The 21,978-nt window shown below is 40.5% G+C and overlaps 3 protein-coding genes across 3 annotated transcripts in view; 2 read left to right on the top strand and 1 right to left on the bottom strand.

Annotated features, from left to right (window-relative positions):
• The window catches only part of LOC133715625 (uncharacterized), a 69,719-nt gene that overhangs the window by 35,848 nt on the left and 11,893 nt on the right, over positions 1 to 21,978 (top strand). The window lies entirely within an intron of this gene.
• On the bottom strand, positions 10,649 to 13,866 carry LOC133714402 (uncharacterized). The gene is made up of 4 exons (XM_062140510.1): positions 13,701 to 13,866; positions 11,935 to 13,004; positions 11,446 to 11,710; positions 10,649 to 11,378 (listed from the first exon to the last, which is right to left on the bottom strand). The coding sequence occupies exons 1-4, from the start codon at positions 13,739 to 13,741 to the stop codon at positions 10,649 to 10,651; spliced, it is 2,106 nt and encodes a 701-aa protein (XP_061996494.1). The 5' UTR covers positions 13,742 to 13,866.
• On the top strand, positions 14,534 to 18,184 carry LOC133715627 (uncharacterized). The gene is made up of 5 exons (XM_062142184.1): positions 14,534 to 15,115; positions 15,290 to 15,379; positions 16,538 to 16,600; positions 17,432 to 17,518; positions 17,645 to 18,184. The coding sequence occupies exons 1-5, from the start codon at positions 14,858 to 14,860 to the stop codon at positions 17,906 to 17,908; spliced, it is 762 nt and encodes a 253-aa protein (XP_061998168.1). The 5' UTR covers positions 14,534 to 14,857; the 3' UTR covers positions 17,909 to 18,184.

Genomic DNA, 21,978 nt, shown 5'->3' with positions numbered 1-21,978 from the left:
GTTGTCTGATCACTAAAAGAAATTGAAAAGGAAAAATTAGAGGGAAAGATGGAAACTAGGGCTGGGACTTTAGATCCGAAAAACCTAGGAATCGGTCCTAACCGGCTGATTCGGATCGGTTCGGGTCAGTTTTCTCTCTTATTTTCACTTTTCAGTTTTGGTTCGGTTCTGATATCTCACATGTCGGTTCGGATACGGTTCTCAACTTTTGTTTCTCGTTTTACCCTAATCGAGAGATTGCAGTGTATAATTACACTTTCTCCTATACTTTTATATAACTAGGTGGCAGTATTTTAATGGGCAAGCTCATGCTTTTGATAGACTTGCCTGTATACTATCTTTTTCTCTAATAAAATACAAACCATACCCTCACAGACTCCTATTTCTCTTTGTCTCTCGGCCGCCGCTCCCTTTCCTTTCTCTTTCTTTGTTCTCGATCTTTTTCTTTTAATTATACTCCCGTCTCTTCCCTCTTAGCTGCAACCATTCTTCTTCATCTCTTCTCCTCCTCCTCCTTCTCCTTCACTTCTTCATCGTAGCAGCCATTCCAGTCTTATAGAGGTTGTACCAAGCTACCAGAGGCATAGTGTTATCACTTTGAATTACCCATCTTTTCTTCTTCTTTGTAACTATTGGTATCGAGATTCCTCCATGAATTTGTGTTATAGACATGTTTTAAAGCCAGAATATCATATTTCTCCATTGAACGACTACCATCAACGAAGTATAACCAGATTTTCAGATCGATTTAGATCGGGATTCAAGCATAAATAGAACCGAAGAACCGCGAAGCTGACCCGATTCTGGTCGGTTCGGGTTTTGCTCGGTTTCAGAGTTCAGAAATCATCAAACCGACCCGAATTTTGTCCCATCGGTTCGGTCTCGGTTCTTGCATTTTTTTTTTGTAAACCCGAACCATCTCAACCCTAATGGAAACTTTGTGTGGTTTTTGGAAAAAGGAAGGGTTGAATCGAATTGGGTACCTGTTTGATGACTTGATCCACTTGATTGGGTTTTCGTCGAGGCCTTCTGTGAACATTTTGCGTTTTGGAAGAGAATGGGGTTTTGGGTTTTTGAGTGTTTGAGATTAAAGAAGGATTTTGGTTAATTTGGTTTGAAAGATTTGAAGAGTGAAGAGAAAAAGTGATAGGATTAGTGGAGGAGAGGGGAGAGAGAGAGAGAGAGAGAGAGAGGCAAGGAAAAAGAAGGAGAAGGAGAAGGAGGAGGATTCAAATTTGCTTACCACCCTATTAAAACTTGCCATGTCATATTGAATACTTCAATTATATTTTTTTAATAAAACATCATCATTAACTATAATTATGTTTTATATCACATGACAGTTTTATATTGAGTGATGGGTATCACCACTAAAATATTGGTGGTGAGCAAATTTGAATCCAAATGAGAAGGAGGATGAGAAGAAGAAGAGAGCGTAGGTTTCTCGGTAAGGGTTAGGTTGGGGTTAGGTTCATCTTTTCTAGGTAAAAATCCTATTCTACCCATCATAATATAGGTAATTGCATATGGACTGACAGAATGATTAACATCATGTACAATTCTTTGGTCGGGGACAAATGTTTGTGTACTAAAGTTTATAATTTGTAACTTTGTGTACAAAAATACATAGTCGCCTTAAGTTGATGTACCGTTCTAAAAATTTTCCCTTCCTGAGGTGTAAAGTGTTTTGCCATCAAACTAAGGAGCTTTCCATAATTTTTTTCCCCTTCCGCTTAATAAAAGAAGAAATCACAACAAAAAACCTCTACTACAGCCAAGACTTAATTTATCAAAATTAAAAGCATTAGAGGTAGAAAGAGGAAGAGAATCGTTCCAAACTTGAGCATTTGAACTATGCCTGCAATTGCTTCTGCTAGGAAGTCAATCTCCCTCTTGATATGCTTAAAATTGACATTATGGAGCTTATCCTTGATGATTTGCTCGATTCAAGCTATCTGAAGCCATGAAGAACAACAACATGTAAACCTTGAGAGCTAGTGCTTTTGTTGTAAGAACATTTGAGTGACCTGGATTTTTAGAAGCAGCCAATATAAGATCTCCATTTTTATTTTGGAAAAATAAAACCTTCTGCACTCTGTTGATTCATTTTGACTAAACCATCAAAGTTGAGTTTAATGTAGCCTTATCTTGGAGAATTTCATCTAGTCACTTTAGAGAGCGCAATGACACTTTGGTTGGCAATAATAATACGGATTCTACTTTGGTAGAATCTAGTGTTCATCAGACTAAGTTTTGTTGGAGTGATTTGGAAAATGAAGAACCTCTTGGTCATCATACATATGCTCAGGCTAAGATATATAAGTCTTTTGTATTTCTGGTTTAACGAGGGTCAAGCAACTTTGGAAGATGAGAATCTTTTTAAGTCTATCCCAAAGTCTCAAAATAAAAAATTGAAGACTAAAAGAGATTCACGATCCCTGTACCCTATCCGCACCAAGCGTCTTGACCTTTGATTCAATTGCCTCTGCTTAATATTGCTTATGTTTTGATTGCCTTTTTAATTTTTGTTGTTGTTTTTTCTAAGGAGTTTTGGCTTCATGTCTCCCCTATATTTTTTATGTAATAAATTTCTTCAATTGCAAAAAAAAAAAAAAAATTAATCTAGTCTACTTGATATATGATAGCATAGATGAAGTGAATTTGTGAGTGTTAGAGGTGTAATTAAAAAATTAAAAGGAAGAGGATCAAACTATCAAACTTCGGGGGCAATATGCTATATTTTCCAAGGGGGTATATAATAATGAGAAAATTTCAGCCCACATCCTCAAATTATGCTGTCAAGACCAATTTGATACCCGAATTCTCAAAAGTATCAATGTGATACCCAAAGACCTATATTGACATCAAAGTGATACTTCCGTAAAAAATATTTAACGGCGCCGTCTGTTTGCTGACGTGGCAAACATGTGGGTCCAAAAAAAAAACTGAAATGACCAATTTACCCTTTTTTTTTCATTTCTTTTTCTTCTTTTTTTCTTCTTGTTCTTCTGGGATTTTGTTCTAGCCAAACCGCCGCAAGCTCCGCTCCTTCTCCTCCGCCCAAGAAATCAAAGAAAAATGGCTTCTGCTTCTTCTTCAACCTCAGTCTTCTTCTTCTTCTTCTTCTTCTTCTTCTCTCTCTCCTCTCCTTCTCCTCCGCCCAAACCATCACCAATGCTGCCATCATCCTCTCCAATTCGGCATCATCCTCTCATCGACGCCGACGGGTATTGCTCAGCGCGCTAAATCAAAATCTAAAACACACACACACACACACACATTCACATTCTCATTTCTTTAACAATCAAAGCTTAAACACCAGATAGTTTCCCAGACGTATACCTTACAACTTAGAGAGGTCTAGGTCTTCTGCCGCAAAGCTCACGAACAAGGGAACGTACGCAATCTAGTCCGGCATCGTCGCCACCAACAATGAAATTATTAACAACAATCAGAACCCAATTTCTCTTAAAACCAAAATCCAAAATAGATGGGTTCTTGGATTTTCACCTCACAATGACAAGAGAAGGAGGGCGACAGTTTTGCATGTCGATTTCTAAGACTCAACTTGATGTCGACGGTGGGTGTGACACATTCGCCCTGAGCTCCGTCACCGTTGCAGCCTCGAGTTGAAGGTTAGCATCAAAGTTATCCTCCCTCTCCTCTCCTTCTCCTCTGCCCAAACCATCACCAACGCTACCATCATCCTCTCCAATTCCTGCTACAAATCCATGTCCCTCGCACTCAACTCCCGGCGGACGGAGCTTTTGGAGCTATTTGAGGTTCCCGAGTTCAAGCAAGTAACGCTTTGAGGTTGCCGGGTTCGAGGTCGCGGTCGACGGCGTTGTTTCGGGGAGCGAAGATGGTGATGTTGTGGCGGCCGACAGCCTCTTCGAGAATCTGCAAGAGCAGGGCCTTCTCGACGAGCTCGGCCAGATCGGAGTAATGCGAGTCGAGAAGGGCCACCAGGACGAAGTTGGAGTTGATCTAAGAGGTGGACGCCGAGGAGGATGAGGAGGAGGGCTTCTGAGGATATTCCGGCAATGCGAAGCAGGTTCTAGCGAAGAAGAAGATGAGGAGGAGAGAGGCGAGAGCCAATACGCCACGGATGCGTAAACCCATGGCGGCCATACAATGCGGAGGATTCAGAGAGAGAAAGGGAAGAAGGAGAAGGAGGAGGAAGAGAGAGAGAGAGAGATTTGTTTTTATTATTATTATTTAGGGGCTGTGACCAGTTACCCATTTTTAACCCAATATTTGCCCAATCACTCCACCTTTAACTGTTTGTGCCCACTTACCCAATTCTACTGTGTCATGACTCATCTAGGCTCCGGATGAAATTGTTATTACGGTAGTGCCACTACACTAAAACCGCACGACTCGTCAGTTACCCATCTCTATCAAGCGTCAATCTGGGTCAAATCTCTTCCTCCCTCCGTAACCGATTCGTTTTCTCTCTCTGACCCACTCCCTCTTTCACTATCTCTCCCTCTCTCTCTCTCTCTCACCTGGATTCTGACCGTTCTACGGCGACGACGCTTCAAGGTCCGGCAATTTTTTTCCCTTCTTCGGCTTCGAAGATATCGAAACAGGTGAAAACTCAATTTCCGACTCCGTTTTCCAGTTTTTTCATGTTTTCTGAAGAACCTATTACAAAATCTTACGTTTAAAGTAATTTGAAGTTTCATTTTGGTTACATTTCTGTGAAATTTCTCGAACGACTTTGCAAGTTCCAGAATCGGTGAAAATATAGGGTGTCTGGTATCCTCACTGAGAAAGTCTGATACGAATGTTGCTTGTCGATTCATTTAGAGAAAATGAGGTGTTATTGAACGCCTATTCTGGGGTCATAACCATAAAAGTCGTAACATTAGTGCCCCCCAGTAGACTTTGTATTGGGGGCCAACGATGACTGATTTATTTATTGACGGACTGAAACTGATATTCCACAGTAAATGTAGTGTTAAACTGCAGTAGTCGATAAATGAAACAAATTGTGTGGTTTGTGTCAGTCTACTGGGGGGCAGTAGAGATATCATTGACCATCATAATGTTGGTTTTTGGACATTAACTGTTGCTTTGAGTGTGAATAAATTCTATAAACAGCGAAATATAGGAACCGGTGTAATGTTTGATGGAAAGTGTGAGGTTTGTGTCAGTCTAGTGGGGGGCAGTAGACAGATATTGGGGTGCAGTATGTGAGTACTTGAATCTGGAGCAATTTCTGATGGTTTAGTGGGGGGCAGTAGACTCATTACTTCCCCCCAATTCTGTCTTCCTCAGAAGACAGTCATCATCTCTTGTTGATTCTAAAACAAATATTGTGTTTCTTTGTGATGATGTGCAATACACTGTGAATACTTGAATCTGTTGCAATTTCTGATGGTTTAGTGGGGGGCAGTAGACACATTACTTCCCTCCAATAATGTCTTCCTCAGAAGACAGTCATCATGTCTTGTTGATTATAGAATGATCATTGTGTCTTTCTTTGTGATAATGTGCAATACACTGTGAATCCTTGAATCTGGTGCAATTTCTGATGGTGTAGTGGGGGACAGTAAACACATTACTACTCCCCAATAATGTCTGCAATTTCTTTACTATTTTAGAATGATCATGTTGGTTTTGTTTTGGTGTAGAATGGGTAGACCAAGATTCACCATAATGAGCGACTCAGAAGAAGATGACAGGAGTTCAGAGAGTTCAGATAACTGCACTGATACAACGTTTAACCAAACCCTGCAAAAAAAGTTTGACGACATCAGAAAGAGGAAGCGACAACAGGCAGAACATCATTCTGATCAAGAATCTGCTGAAGAAGAAGTGAATGAAGATTCAGGACGACAATCAAAAGAAGAATCCGAATCAGAAGGTGAACAGACAACGAAGAGGTTCGTAATCAAAACAAGACAACAACCAAAAAGGAAACCTGTTCAACAGGAAGGGGATTCAGAAGAAGAAAAAACAAAGAGGAAGAAGGCCAAGAAGAAAAAGAAAGCTGAAATCAAGAAGGAAGAGCAGAAAAGTGAGACCCAAAAAGCAAAGATTGAGTGGAAGCAACAGAAGTGCACGCTCAGTGCATTCTGGAGAATGGTCAATGCACACAAGGATAGAATACCAGACAAGACAAAGGAGATTTTGAAGGGTACAGACTTTGGAGAAATGATGGAACCGTTCTGGCAGAACAAGATAACCGAGATCCAGCTCCACAAGCATGAAGCGGACCTGGAGATACTCATGAGGCACTTCGACCGCACAGACAACAAGTGGAAGTTTGGGGATGTTGTTATGGAAATAACGGAGGAGGATATCACGACTTTATTTCACCTCCCGGCTGAAGGAGAAGTGTTCAATGTGAACAGGAGGGTGGTGAGGGAAGAGATGGAAGACTCTCCAATTTTTGGCAGCCCTTTAAAGACGCATGCTGTCCTCAGAACAAAGGTGGAATCGAACTTGGTAACTGAGTTGACAAAGCCGGCAAAAGAGAAAGATGCCAGGAAGATAGCCGTGCTAATGATCACATATCTATTCAGCACATTCTTTTTCACCCGAACCGGTGCTCAGATCACATGGGATATGGTCGCCGTATGTGAACGGATTGAGAACATAAACATGTACAACTGGCCAAGATTAATTCTGAACTTCTTGATGGAAGGGCTACAAAAGTATAGGAGGAACAGTCCATCTGTTTTGAATGGATGCCTTCTTCTCATATATTACTGGTTCCTTGAGAAGACAAGGGCAAAGACCTGGATACTTGGAAAGCAGAATGAAACTCCACGATTCATCCGGTGGTCGATAAAGGAAATATTTAGCCTGGAACAGCTGTACAGGAACGAGAACTTAGCCGTGGTAAGCAAATTACAAAAACATTACATCTATGTTCTTTCCAATGTTTACTACACATTACTGACTTGTTAAATGTAACAGGATCTGATAAAAGCTGGACCGTGGCAAGGGAAAATTGGACAGGAAGACCTCGAGATGGGTGATGAGGTGCAGGACACACCAAGCTTTGACAACTGGGTGAGTGGCTCAACTGAGCTTGTCTGTTGCCAGCAATTGGGTTGCAATAGATACATTATTGGGACCCAGTAATTTGTTGACACATGTTCAATTATACCTTAAACTAAGCCTATGACATGAATAACTGATGTTTGTTTGTTAATGTTAAAAAATTGGCTTGTTTAAAATGAAATATGAGCTTCTATGGTAGTCTACTGGGGGGCAATAATATTATTACTGGCCCCCAGTAAACACATTATGGGGGACCAATAATTTACAGGTTTTGGTTCAAATTTTGGCAGGTGCCCCAGGCAAGCCAAACAGAAGAGGAACAAAATGAAAGGCTGACGGGGAACATCAAGGAACTAATCAGGGAGATGGAAGCAGCAATTGGTGAGTCAAAGCCCACCAAAGAAATGGAGGCAAAGCTAGGAAGGCTTGCCAAAGCAAACGAGGAACTGAATGCACAGAACAAAGATCTATGGGTGAAACTAAAGGTTGCCGATGAGAGGATTAAAGAGCTGGAAATTGAAAAGAGGGCAAAAAATAACCTCATCAGGGCATTGTACATCCGGCTTGAAAAGGAGAAGGGAGAGGTCCCCCCACCACAAAAACAACTTGAGATAGTTCCTTTCATGCCGAAAGTGGTCCCCCAGGATGAAGTTGAGGATGAAAATCCAAACTTTGGACAAAGCGTAGGAGAGGAGACCCATTATGCAGCCAGTGTAGGAAAGTCGACAGACACGGTGACGTCAGCGTTTCCTATTGCAGAGGAAATACCTGGAGAACAATATGAAAGCTGTTTACAACCGGGGCAACAAGTACATGGGAATGAAGAGGAAGATGAACAGCTCGATAACATCATAAGGATTATTGCTGAGAAGGAAGTGATGGGAGTAATGGGAAAGGAAAAACAGAGGGAAGGGACCCCAGCCAAACAGGAACCACAGAAGAAAACTCCGGAGATACATTCTATAGTGAAGAACGTGAAGACATACCGGAGGGCTGCCAAGAAGGCTAGAGAGGAGGAGTGGGAGTACGACACTCCGGAAGAAGCAAAAATTACGAAGAGAGCTGCACCTAAGAAAGCAGGAATCATGCAGCAAGCCCAGAGAAAAATGTTGAACAATATCAAGATCAAGGGTGTTAAATGCGATAAGCCAACATGGAGGACACTGGACCCGGCAGTGGCAAGGCACTATAGAGACTTCTTCAACGTTGCTGTGAAAGACACGTAAGTACACAGCCTGGTTTAAAATGGGTACAACAATTCAATTTCTGTTTATCATATTGATAAAATCTGCATTGGAATCAAATGGTTTTGTTTGAATAGGACCGAGTACTGGACCAGCATTGATCTTCTACGCCGGATCACCAAGCACGACTTAAGAGTAATCATCCAAGAGGGGGACATCGAAACTGATGTAAGTCTTTCAATGAAAGGCTCCATTTAATGATTTACTGCCCCCCAGGACAATGATTACTGCCCCCCAGTAAAATGCGTATTTCACTCAATTTCCCTTACTCTTGTTCACTTTTAATGTTCTGATGAAAGATCCAATGACCCAATTGCAGGTGATCAGCGTTTATATGGACTTGTTGAAGTCTGATGCAGAAAAGCTAAATGCGCAAGTGGGATTCCTCACAGTCGACGCAGGGGTAAGTAGCCTAAACCAAACACATTGAATTATGTGTTTTTGGGAAAGCAACATTGTGTATTAGTCTAAATTATGGCGTACAATTTGTGTTTATTGGGGGGAAGTAATTATTCTACTGGGGGGCAGTAGAGTGATCATTCCCCAATTTTTGGCACTGAATATATATCATTTTGTGTTTTGAAGATGTTCTGTTTATTTCTTTCGTATTGGATGTAAATCAAGTGGTATATGTCGGTCTATTGGGGGCCAGTAGGCACATTATTGCCCCCCAGTAATGTGTTTTATTGTAGTCAGGAAAGGATTATTACCCAAAATTTTTTAGTTTGACCTTGAATTAACTTGGTTACGTTCTGTATGCAGTACTATGCTATAAAGTATGAACAGACCAAAGAACAAGATGAGGACACTAGACCTTTTGAGTGTGGTGTCGAGACAATGATTTATGAACCCCTGTGGTCAGTCTTCCGTTTCAAAAAGGTGCTAGTACCAATTCACCACACCACAAGCATGCACTACACATTGCTGGTAATTGACAATGAAACAAGGAGGTTCAGACATATGAATTCATTGAGGCCACCAATCAATGAATTCACCAATAAGGAGAAGTACCAACTGAATGCAGCAAGAGTGGTATGTAGTAATTCCACAAATGCAGATTTATGTTTTCCATACTGTTATCATGCTTTTGTTGAACTAAAATTCCATGTCTGCAAAAAACAGGTAAAGCACATACAGAAATTCATACATGTTGTGAACTTGACTAAGATGAGAATACGGGCGAAAGCCAAGATCCAAATATCACTCGAGAAAAATGCAAAGGCGAAGATGATAAGGAAAACCTGATTATTGTTGAAGAAGCAATGACCGAGGAGGAAAAACAAACCAGAAACTGGATCTTACAGAATAACGTTGTGGAGACAGACTATGAACTCTTTGAAGACTTTGACTGCCCGCAACAGAACACATCATCGTAAGTAAATTAAAGCAACCTATTTGTCATAATAGTTGTGTAAGATTTGTCGTTGCTGCCTACATTCATAAACATAAATTTTTTTTACTTTTTTACAGTGGTGATTGCGGGCCCTTTATGCTCCATTACATGGAGAGCATAGTAAATGGCATAGAACCAACCAAGGAAGGCGGGGACAACATGAGGAAGAGATTGCTTGAGAGGTTCATGCACCTACTATTGGGCAGAAAGTGAGGAGCGAGATAAGATATAACATATTTAGAAATGTAGATTTTGTATCCGAAGAGTAGGGATTGTAAAGTTCTCGTACTAGCCTTATCTTCAAACTATGGTGAAATGAACTGCATTATTGGGCTGACTTCAATTAGAAGCATGCACCTTACACAAAATGATCCAAAGTAGACATGTTACTACCTCCCAGTAATTTGTTGTTTGTAGGTCAGAATACTATTCGGCCCCACTAATATCCCCAGTAGATGTCCAGAAGTCACTCAGTTGGCTTTTAAATTTGTTGGCAACATTTGAAAAGGGTTTCAAATAAGTAGAAGTCATTTAAAAGATGACATTACTGGGGGGCAGGAATTTGTTTATTGCCCCCCCCCCTCCCCAGAAACCTACTGTAAGCACTAAAAACAGCTAAACTTGTTGGAAAATTGACTTAAACTATCTAAAAGCAACTGCAAAGAAGCCAAACGTATAATTCTGTATTCCGAAAAGAATAATGCTTGTTTGAGCCTGAATATACAAGGAGTCCTTGAATTGATGTGTTTACTGGGGGGCACTAATATGTTTATTGCCCCCCAGAAACCACCTGTAAGCATTAAACCTGTTGGAAAATTTAAATTCAGCTGTGTAAAAAATATTTTAATCATCCCAACTGTAAGAATCTGACATCTTAAAAGAAAAATGATTATTAGTGCCTGAATATAAACAATTACTGGCCCCCAATAAACCAATTACTGCCCCCCAGTAGACAAATTCAAAACCTAACGACTCTTTACAGAAACATATACTACTACTGAACGAGAGGTTCAGTGCAGCTCAACTTGTTATGAGTGCCCATTTTGCCACAACGACCACAACGAATCATCTTCTTTTCAGCCTCTCCAACCGACTTGAACCGCTTCACCCTAGGCCTCCCGGGGGGCCTCTTCGAAAGGGGAGGTAATATACATTCAGAAGCAGATTCTGAAGAAGACATATCAACATTGGTTATCGGACAGATAGGAAAACTGTAGCTCTTCTTGAACATATCAACCTGAAAGTACTTATCAATATAATCATATACATTTACAGAAGCAGCCTGTAATGCAGCAAGGCCGTGAGGACAAGGAAAACAATTAATCTGCCATTTCACACATGAACATGAATGATCGGAGATGTTGACTACATATGAAAAGTCAGATCGAACCTCATAAACTCCAGGGCTAGAATAATGGACACTGAAACGACGAGATTTCTCCATTTGCTCCTTCAATCTTTCCTCCATTTTGGGAGTTAGTTCTGTGGTCCAACGTTCTGCCTCTTCCCTCCTCTTACCGGCCATCTCCATTTGTTTAATTCTTGTATGGTCCAGCATACAATAGACTGGCATCAAACGCTCAATTGCAATCCAAGAGTTAAATGATTCAGCAATCCCATTAGCCATAATTCCATATCGGCAACTAGTATAAAATGCACGGCACCAATTTTCCACAGGCAATTCAGCAAGAAAAGGGTCAATAATATCGGCACCACCAACTGCTCTAAGCAACCGCAAATTGAAACGGTATTCCTTCTCAGTAGAGGAATATGCAACCTTAAAAAACGTACTTCTGCTTAACATCTTCAATCAATTTTGAATTACCTTTACCCCTATATTTACCGGCAAGGTTCGCCACCAAGTGCTTGTAACAAAACAGATGAGGATTACCAGCAAATACCTTATCGAAAGCACTCAACAATCCAACACCCCGATCACTAATAAATGTGATAACTCTTCCTTGAGGTTCAAGCAGACTCTTCAAATGCTTGAAAAAGAATGTCCAGTTTGCATCTGTCTCAGAATCACAAAAACATATGGCTAGAGGGTAGAAACCTGCATAAACCAGATCACAGGAAAATCAGTCTACTGGGGGCCAATAATGTTGATATTGAACGGCAGGAACCTATCACAGCGTCGCACAGCAATGTAAAAATGTTATCTATCACAATGAAAGAAACTACAACAAGAAATATTAAGCACACAGATGAAACTATAACAAAAGCCAATATTACTGGGGGCCAATAATAAATGTAGGGGGCAATAAACAATACAGTTACCTTGATTCCCATTCCTTCCAGTTGCAGACAGAATCTGCCCCTTGTAAATGCTCTTACCAAACGTTCCATCAACATACAACACAGGCAAACAGAATTGAAACCCTTCTACACAACCTCCATAAGCTACGAAAAGCCTCTGAAAACGATTTGTCGATGGTTCAACTTCCAACACAAAAGAAGAGCCGGGATTACTCTGCAAAACAGCTTCCTTATACCAAGATAACTTGCTAAACGTGTCTGCATCGGAACCATAAATCGCTTCCTTAGCCCAATGCTTTGCTTTCAAGGCAACCTTGTAGGAAATATCAAACCCATAAGTTGATTTGAACTTGCTCATAATTTCCCTTGGCGTCAATGAAAGATTATAGCTAACATCAGCAACAATGCAAGTCTTGACAACCTTGGATCCCAAAAGCTTGTGCTTTTGAGTCCTAACTACACCCTTGCAAGTGTGAATATTATTCAACTCTGTTATGTAAAGGCAACCATTGGCAGATGATGAAAAAGCACGAAGATGCCAATCACATCCTTCGGTTCCAACATTTGCACAGACTGCATGAATACGGTCCAAATCATTTCTCAGCAAAACAAACTCGAAACCAACTGCAATTGCATACTTCCTGAGCTTCTCACGGAGCTCAGCGGCACCATGAAACTTATCCCCGACATGATGAATATAAGAACTCCACTCATCAGACAAATACGTCTTGTGAACTTCAGTCCTGAATGCATCACCCAAATAATCATCTTCATCAATCACTTCCGACCCACTATCCACAGAACAAGTTCTCCTACAACCTCCCCCAATCTTTAAAACTGAAATATCGACACACTCTAACCTATGTATTCTAGCAGAGCAAAACAGCATCTGGAAATCACGATCGTTACGAAGAAAACAAACTTCACAACCTGGAACTGAATACTGAAGCTCAATAATATCACTTGGCAAAAACTGGAATGTACGGAAAATGTCTTCATACAACTCAGAGTAGCTCATGCATTGATTCAAAGGAATCATATAACCTTTGCCAGAGTAAAGGCACCTAGCAACCAGAGGATCAACCATAGACCTGCGAAGAAAACACAACCGAACGAATCTATTATTAAACCTACATCACATGTTACTGCCCCCCATTAAATTGAGATGTGCCCCCCAATGATTTAATCAAAACTACCACAACGAAATAGCAGAAGTACCAAATTACTTTTAAAATAATGAAAAGGATACCTAGACAACAATTACAGCGAGTTAATATCACATAAAAACATTACTGCCCCCCAATACACATACTACTGGTCCCCAATAATATAGTCAAAACAGCAAAAACAATTTCGAAAATGTAATAAATTGAAATGAATTCAAATAAAAGATCAGCAGGCAACAATTATAGATACTAAAATATCATTGAACACACATTACTGCCCCCCAGTAAAAATATTACTGCCTCCCAAAAATTTAATCAGAGCTACCAGATCACCTCGGAAACAGCTCAAACCCTCATCCAATCATGAATTCACCAATAAAAACACGAAATTAATACAGAAAATCAAAACTAACACAATGCACTCAAAAACACCTGGAAATTCATAACAAAACTGCAACAACAATTCAAAACCAAAACAAACATAACATGAATCTCTGATTCAGAAAATTCAGTTCGAAAATAACACAACAATTCGTACACAAGAAGATCTGTTAGTTAAACAGATTAAATCGAGCTAAAACTCAAACAGATTAGATAGAGCTAAAGAAAAAAAAAACAAACCGCAGTGGAGGAACACACAGAGCATCTCGACCTCGCTCCATTTGAAAATAGCAGCAGATATTCTCTCTCTAGGCTTCGCAAATCCTCTACCACCAGCTCTAAATACAAATCGCCGGAGAGCTTCCCACACTGAAATCGCCGGAGAGCTACGCACGCCGGAACCAGGGAGCTTCTCTCTCCAGAATTTGAAATCGCACGGCTCCTCTCTCTCTCTCTCTCCCTCTTTAAAATGATACAGCTCCACTATCAAAAACCAGGGAGCTTCTCTCTCTACAATCCCGGCCGATTCTCTCTCTCTCTCTAAACTCGGAGAGCTTCGCTCCCTAAATCACGTTTCTGTTACAATTTGAAAGCGTTTCAGTTATAGAGGGGCAAAAGGGTCAGCAAATTTGGATAAAACAGGCACGTGAGGAAAAGATTGGGTAATTGGGGTTTAAAAATGAAAACTGTTGATTAAGTGGGGAATCTCTTAGACTGTTTGGGTAAATGGGGTTAAATGACCCAAAAATTGGATAAATGATCATTTTCCCTATTATTTATTATTATTATTTTTTGAATTAATTAGTAGAGAAAGACGATTTTACTTTTGATAAAAATATCACATGAGACTCACGTGCTTGCCACGTCAGCAAACAGATGGCGCAGTCATAGAATTTTGACGGAAGTATCACGTTGATGTCAAAATACGTCTTTGGGTATCACATTGATACTTTTGAGAACTCAGATATTAAATTGGCCTTGACATCATAATTTAGGGACGGCATAATTTAGGGACAGTAATTGAATTTTTCTCTATAATAAATACCTTAGAAAACGAAGGAACGAAAGTAGAGTAGTACCCAAAACCCGAATAGAATTGAGGAACCGCCTCTGATGATTACATAATCACTGTCAGAAGTTGCAGAGCTTTCTCTCTCAGAAACCCTAACCCCCGTCGCTCCCCAAAATCGTAGCTTCCCTCCAAAACCCGCATTGCAAAACCCTAATTCGTCGTTCTCGTCGGCAATGACGAAGGTGTACGGAACAGGCGCGTACGATTTCAAGCGCCACCATGTTGCCGAGTACCCGGTGGAGCTGAACCAACAGCTCGGAGACAAGCCGGTGCGGCGCTGCCGAGCTCGATAACGCTGTCGGAGATTCAGAGGGACCAGCTCACTATGATTGCCGCTGCGAATTGGTCCAAAACCGGCGGCGACGCCGCGCAGGTGAAGAAGGCGTTCGACCCGGAGCTGGTGAAGAAGATTTACGAGACGGAGTTGTGTGTGAAGGAGGGGCAGAGGAAGACGGTGCCATTGCAGAGAGTGATGATTTTGGAGGTCAGCCAGTACTTGGAGAACTATCTCTTTCCCAATTTCGATCCCGAAACGGCGACGTTCGAGCACGTTATGTCCATGATTCTCATGGTCAATGAGAAGGTATTGCCTTTTGGAATTGCAGTATTTACTTTGGGTCACATTAGGGTCAGAAAACTAGTCCAAGTAGTTTTTATGCATTAATTGTTTTTCTTAATGCTTTAAATTTTTAATTTTGGGATTTAAATGAAAATGTCTACTGTGATTGAATTTGTGTACTTTATTTCCTACTTGCAGTTTCGAGAGAATGTGGCAGCTTGGGTATGCTTTCATGACCGGAAAGATGCGTTTAAGGGATTCCTTGGGAGGGTTCTTCGGCTTAAATCGGTTTGTGCCCATTTCTCTGCTTTAACATATTCCTTAATGCATGATATATGTGCTACGGATTTTTTATTTTATTTTATTTTATGTTAAGGGTTTTAACATTTGGAACAATGAACTATTAACACAATAGTCAATTACTGTGGAATATGGTACTGGTATTTTCATACAGTTGGAACATTTTATTCCTTCTCCCTCGTTATGTCAAGCTTTTGTAGTGAAACTGTATGATTGCTCCTGTGGTTTACATATGCCCGTCTTTTATGCCTCTACTCTTATGGGTATTTTTCTCATGCAAATTGGTGTGTCAGAGGTGCTGATAAGGCCCAAACAATTATGAAGAGTTTACATCCTTGGTTGTGTTATAACTTCTGAGCTTGTGAACCTGTCTAGCCGGGAACAACTCAAAACCGAGATAGATATATATTCTAGACAATACCAATTTTGAAGGATAAACCTGTCGGATTTTTCCTAAAATTGTTCTTCCTAGCTTTGAAAATTAACTAATAAACTGCTTAGTTACTAAAGTCTTTGTATTTTTTTCCCCAATATCTGTCTTTCTTTTGTTTCTTGCTGCCGTAAACTTCCTGTCCACAGCTTATGTTTCTGGTCCTCTCTTATCAATAGAAGTCTGTTTCTTATGAAAAGAAATTTGGTGCTTCAAAGTTCAAACACTATTTTCAAGATTTATAATGGGCCTGTATAATCATCCCTGGCTAGTTAGTTATATCTTGATGCCCTGGTATATTTAGGAAATACTATGTATGTTTACATGCATGTGGGATTTTTAAAATAAGTTTTTATTACGAATATGGATGGCATGCTTATTGACATGTTAAATGAAGCCTACTTCCTAGTTTCATTCCTTGCTATTATTTACAATCTCATGTACACAGACATTGTAAACAGTAGTACTTCTAAGAAAATTAAATGACTCTGAAAATAGTGCCAAGTTTGCATGATTTATGATGAGGCATCCTGTCAAATGGTCCAATGATCTTCAAATAGTCAGAAACTGATAGATGTGATATTTGGCATTCAAATATGAGAATGAGGCCGTAGCTCTTATATACTTGTGCTTCTCTTATGCTGGAGATAAATTTGATATTTGATAGTTTTTTATGTGTTTATGTTGATTTTGTTATGTTTGCATTATGTCTGCAGGAAAGAGAATTAAGTATAGCAGAGAAGACAAATTATCTAGTATTCATGATAAATGCATTTCAGGTATGGTAGAATCCTAATGCTTGCTTTAAGACTATTGTCTGATTAATCCATATAAGTACTTGTTCGATGCATGCTTCCTAATTAAAGTTACTAATTTTATTGTTCATAATGTATCGCTATATCACTGTCTATTTGTACTTTTAATATTTTGGCCAGAACTATCTATGTTGACTTTGTTACTTAAACCAGTCTTTTCTTACTGAGAGGTTCTTATTTCTATCCCTTTTTTTTTTCCTTCTAAAAAGAATAAAAACTTTTGTAATTCCAAAATTTTTGACTCTTATTCTAAACTTTTAGAGCGAGTGAATACTTCATTTGCAGATAGCTAACTTTATTTTCCTAGAAAATGGGAGTTTACTTAATCTCCTTGAACTTATGTGGAGTTTTAGTAAAATTGTGATATTTCAAAACTATTTTTCTTAATGAAATATTCTTACAGTGAATAATTTATGGAATTTCTAGTTATTGATACTTGAGTGCGCGTCTCCTCTGCGCTGTTTGTGGAGGGTTCGACACGCAAGGGTGCTTTTCTTGTCTGCTTTTTTCTCTCTTTAAAGTTTTTATCAAGTTTTTAACCATTGTTTTATCAAAACAAAACAAAACTTGACCTGGGCATATCACATTTTAAATATGGTTTTGTCTAATATAAAAGATGGTTCTAACATGTTATTCAATTATATTGATACGGATTCAATGTCATCATGTCAATCATGTACACTCTGATTGATGAATTAGAGCAAATTCTGAAAGTACTTTATTCTTTTAACAAGTTCGTGTATTGTGGCAAAGTTGAATGTAATATATTCTGAATCTTTTTTTAATTTTTGACAGAGTTTGGAAGATGAGATAGTCAGTGAGACTGTCCTTAGGTTGGCAAGTTTCCAATCCTGGCACAGTTTGTCGTATGGTCGTTTTCAGGTACTACAACATATATGGTTATTTTCAAATACTTTCTGATTGTCATCAGGTTCTATGTGATCTGAACTTTTTGGTGCATGATTTGCTTCTCTTTATTTATTTTATATTTTATTTTATTTGTTGCAGATGGAGCTAGGTTTAAATTCAGATTTGATCAAGAAATGGAGAAGGATGATAAAGAGGGAAGCTGCAAAACATGGAGAGTCTTTTAACCCCTCAACTACACTTGAACTCCAGTTTTTGAGAAACCTCATCGAAGAATTTGAAAAACAACAAAGATTGATTTGCTGGAGATGTCTTGCTCAATTGATCAGTATAACATATATACAAGAATACAGCTTGATTCTAGGATACAAAAAGGAAAACTATTCTAGCCTTATTAATGCCTAATAACACAGAATCAATGTGATGATTCAGATTGAATGTGTTAAATGTTGACACAGAATCAATGTGATGATTCAGATTGAATGTGTTAAATGTTGACAGCTATACTAAGCTAATTTTGCTCTACTTTCCAACACTCCCCCTCAAGGTGGAGAGTGAATATCCTGCACACCCAACTTGCGAATCATAAGCTCGAAGTCCTCTTTGCCAACAACTTTAGTCAAAACATCAGCCAGTTGATTTCCAGAACTCACAAACCGTATCTCCACTGAACCATCTTGGATTTTATCCCTAATATAGTGACAATCCATTTCTATATGCCTTGTACGTTCATGAAACACTGGATTTGCTGCTATATGTAAAGCAGCCTTGTTGTCACAATAGAGCAATGTCGTTTCCTTATGTAAACCCCAAGTCTTGAAGCAAATAACGTAACCAAGTCAACTCACAGCACGCTCCTGTCATAGCACGATATTCTGCTTCAGCTGAAGAAAGAGAGACTGTTTTCTGACGTTTCGACCTCCATGAAATTAAAGAAGGCCCTAGGAACACACAATACCCTGTAGTAGACCTTCTTGTAAGTGGACATCCTGCCCAATCTGAGTCACAAAAAGCTCGTAGCCGAAGATCACTATTTGAGGAAAAGAACAAGCCTTGACCAGGAGCTAACTTGAGGTAGCGTACCACTCGCAAAGTTGTCTCCCAATGAGCTTTTCGAGGCTGATGCATAAACCTGCTTAATATATGAACAAGATATGTAATATCTGGCCTTGACACTGTGAGATAAATCAATCTTCCAACCAAACGCCTATACTTCTCTGGATCTTTGAGTAACTCAGTCTTATCTGACAACTTTAATCCACGTTCCATAGGTGTGTCAACAGGGGCAGCACCCAATAATCCTGCATCTTTTATAATTTCTAACGCATACTTGCGCTGACAAATAAATATCCCTTTCTTAGATGCTGAAACCTCAATGCCAAGAAAATACTTTAAACTGCCAAGATCTTTCAAACGGAATGTTTTATGCAAAAATTTCTTGACATCAGCTATACTCACAGGATCATTGCCAGTAATTAATATGTCATCAACATATATCAATGAGACTGTAAAAGACTTGCCTTGCCTCCTGGTAAAAAGAGAGTAGTCTGCTCTAGATTGCACAAAACCAGCAGACCGAATAACTTCTGAAAATCTAGAAAACCACTGCCTTGAAGCCTGTTTCAGACCATACAAGGATTTATGCAACCGACAAACCAAATGCTCCTCCCCCTGTCTCCGGAGCCCAGGCGGCGGAGACATATAAATTTCTTCATCCAGGTTGCCATGGAGAAAAGCATTGTTGACATCGAGTTGAGAACGGGACCAACCACGAGACGCAGCTAAGGCAAGGAGACAACGAACTGTAACAATTTTAGCAGTAGGAGAGAAGGTCTCCTGATAGTCAATACCGGCCAACTGCGTGAAGCCTTTGGCCACCAACCTGGCCTTGTATCGTTCAATCGAACCATCAGACTTATGCTTGACCTTGTAAACCCATCTACAACCAATTGGAATCTTCCCAGGGGGCAACGTGGTAAGGGTCCACGTACCATTGGCCTGCAAGGCCTCTAACTCGGATAGCATGGCATCCCTCCATTCAGGAACAGTGGCCGCCTCAGAATAAGAGGTCGGTTCAGGGATGGCACTAAGCTGAGCAATAAAAGAGGAGTAGGCAAGAGTATAATGATGATAAGAGATATAATTTGCCAATGGATACAGCGTACCTTTGGTAGGACCTGGCGGGAAGGAGGATGATTGGGAAGTGCAAGTGTTGGAGTGAGGTTTGGAGAAGTCGATATCGGCGAACCAAGCCGGAGGCGCAGTGGAGCTGGTGGAGCGACGGAGCGGTGGTGGGCCGGGAGGCGAGGGAGGAGGAGACAGAGAAGATGGAGGGGATGGGGACCACCCTGGCACTGGGGACGATAGGGGGGTAGGAACAGGGGAGAATGATGATGGAGGAGGGACGAGGGGTGGTGGGGCAGGCAGCTTGGGTCGGCGGGAATATTGACGAAGAGACGTTATGGGCAGGACGGGAGGAGGCGGAGGCGGAGGTGGTATAAAGGAAGTGCCAAGATCGGCATCTATGGAAGGACGGGCAGGTGGAGAAGAAGAAGGAGGCGGAGGCAGGTTGACCTGGGAGTCATAACTAGAATCAAAAAAGGAATCAGAATCAGGGAGAAGTGGAAGTGGGCCTGGGTCATGGGCCAACGGGGCAGAAGGAAGAGTGGGCTGAGTGGAGGCATAAGGAAACACATCTTCATGAAATATAACATCTCGACTTGTAAAAATTTTCTTTGTCGATAAGTTAAAGAGTTTAAAGGCTTTTTGTCCCACCGGGTAACTAATGAAAATGGAAGGAATTGCTCGGATGTCAAATTTATGAGTGGGGTGCACATTAGTGGCATAAGCTAAGCAACCAAAAACCCGAAGGTGGGAAAAAGAAGGTGGTTTTGAGTAAAGAAGCTCAAAAGGAGTGTTGGAAGAAAGGATGGGTGAGGGCAACCGATTGATTATATGGACGGCTGTGAGAACACACTCCCCCCAAAATTGTGGAGGAAGATGAGCCTGAAATTTTAAGGCACGAGCTACCTGGATAATATGGCGATGCTTGCGCTCCACAACCCCATTTTGTTGGGGCGTGTAAACACAAGAATGTTGGAAGACAACACCATTATCATGAAAAAAAGAGCGAAGTGAAATAAATTCACTACCATTGTCACTTCGGAAAGTTTTAATGCGAGAGTCAAATTGAGTGAGAATGTGAGCAAAAAAACGCTTCAAAAGTGGTTGTGTTTCATCTTTGTGCCTCATTAAGAAAACCCAAGTAAATCGGGTGAAATCATCCACAATAGTAAGAAAATAAAAGGCACCAGAAAGAGAAGGGTGTCGATAACGACCCCAAATATCACAATGAATTATTTCAAATGGTCTTGTAGAAGAAATAGAACTAGAACTGAATGGTAATCGACTCTGTTTAGCCAAGGGACATACATGACAATTATTAATTGGCTGAATGGAAAAATGCAGAAAATGATTTGCTATGTGACTTAAACATGGAGAAGAAACATGACCCAAGCGATTATGCCAAAGATTGGTAGAGGAAATGGCAAGGTTGCAAGATGATCTGGAAGGTCTGGTAATGGAAGGTTTGGTTTGTTCCGCCGCTAGTGCCACCAAATAGTATAGCCCATCACATTCTTTACCCAAACCAATCGTCCTCTTCGTAGCCAGATCCTGCAAAACACACCAATAAGGATAGAATGTCACTGAACAATTCAGACCTCTTGTCAAATGGCTAACCGACATTAAATCCACTTTAAACTTTGGCACAAACAGTACATCATGTAGATAATATGCGGTACTCAGAGGCAAAGAACCTGTGGCTTCAATATTCACTTTTTCTCCACTAGGTAGCAAAACAGGCGGTAATGCATATTTTTTATTTTTATTCAATAATTTAGAGCACGAAGTAATATGATCTGTCGCCCCGCTATCAATTATCCAATTGCAGGAAGCGACTCTAGACAAACCTGGCTGCGTTACTGCATTTGCTTTGGAACTCGATTCAATATTTGGATTGGGCTTTTTGGGCTTGTTGGAGAGCAGCTAAAAACTGCTTGAATTGGGCCTCAGATAAAGTAATTGCTGATCTATTCTCCTCTTCTACGATGTCTGTCACACTAACCTGGTTAGCAGAAGGAGAGGGCGCGACTGGTGCAGCAGTGTGCTTCTTCGGGAAATTTCCCGATCCTTGCTTTGCTTTGGGATGACCTGGAGGAAAACCAATCAAGTGAAAGCAAGTTTGGACCCAATGTCCTGGATCACCACAATAGGTACAGTGCAACCTTCCCCTTCCTCGACCTGAACCAAAACGTGCGGTGAAGCCACGTTCTGCATCCCTACCGGTTTGAAAATTCGGTCGGTCACCACGACCGCCTCTGCTGCCATTCTGGTTCGGCCAGCCGCCACTTCGAACTGCCATGGCAGTGGCACTTGAACTGGATTCCGCTGCTGCAATGAAACATTGCTTTTCT

The sequence above is a fragment of the Rosa rugosa genome, chromosome 6, assembly GCF_958449725.1.
Source record: "Rosa rugosa chromosome 6, drRosRugo1.1, whole genome shotgun sequence".
Classification (NCBI taxonomy): Eukaryota; Viridiplantae; Streptophyta; class Magnoliopsida; order Rosales; family Rosaceae; genus Rosa; species Rosa rugosa.
The sequence above is the reverse complement of the archived record's forward strand: the minus strand, read 5'-3'. Positions and strand labels throughout refer to the sequence as shown.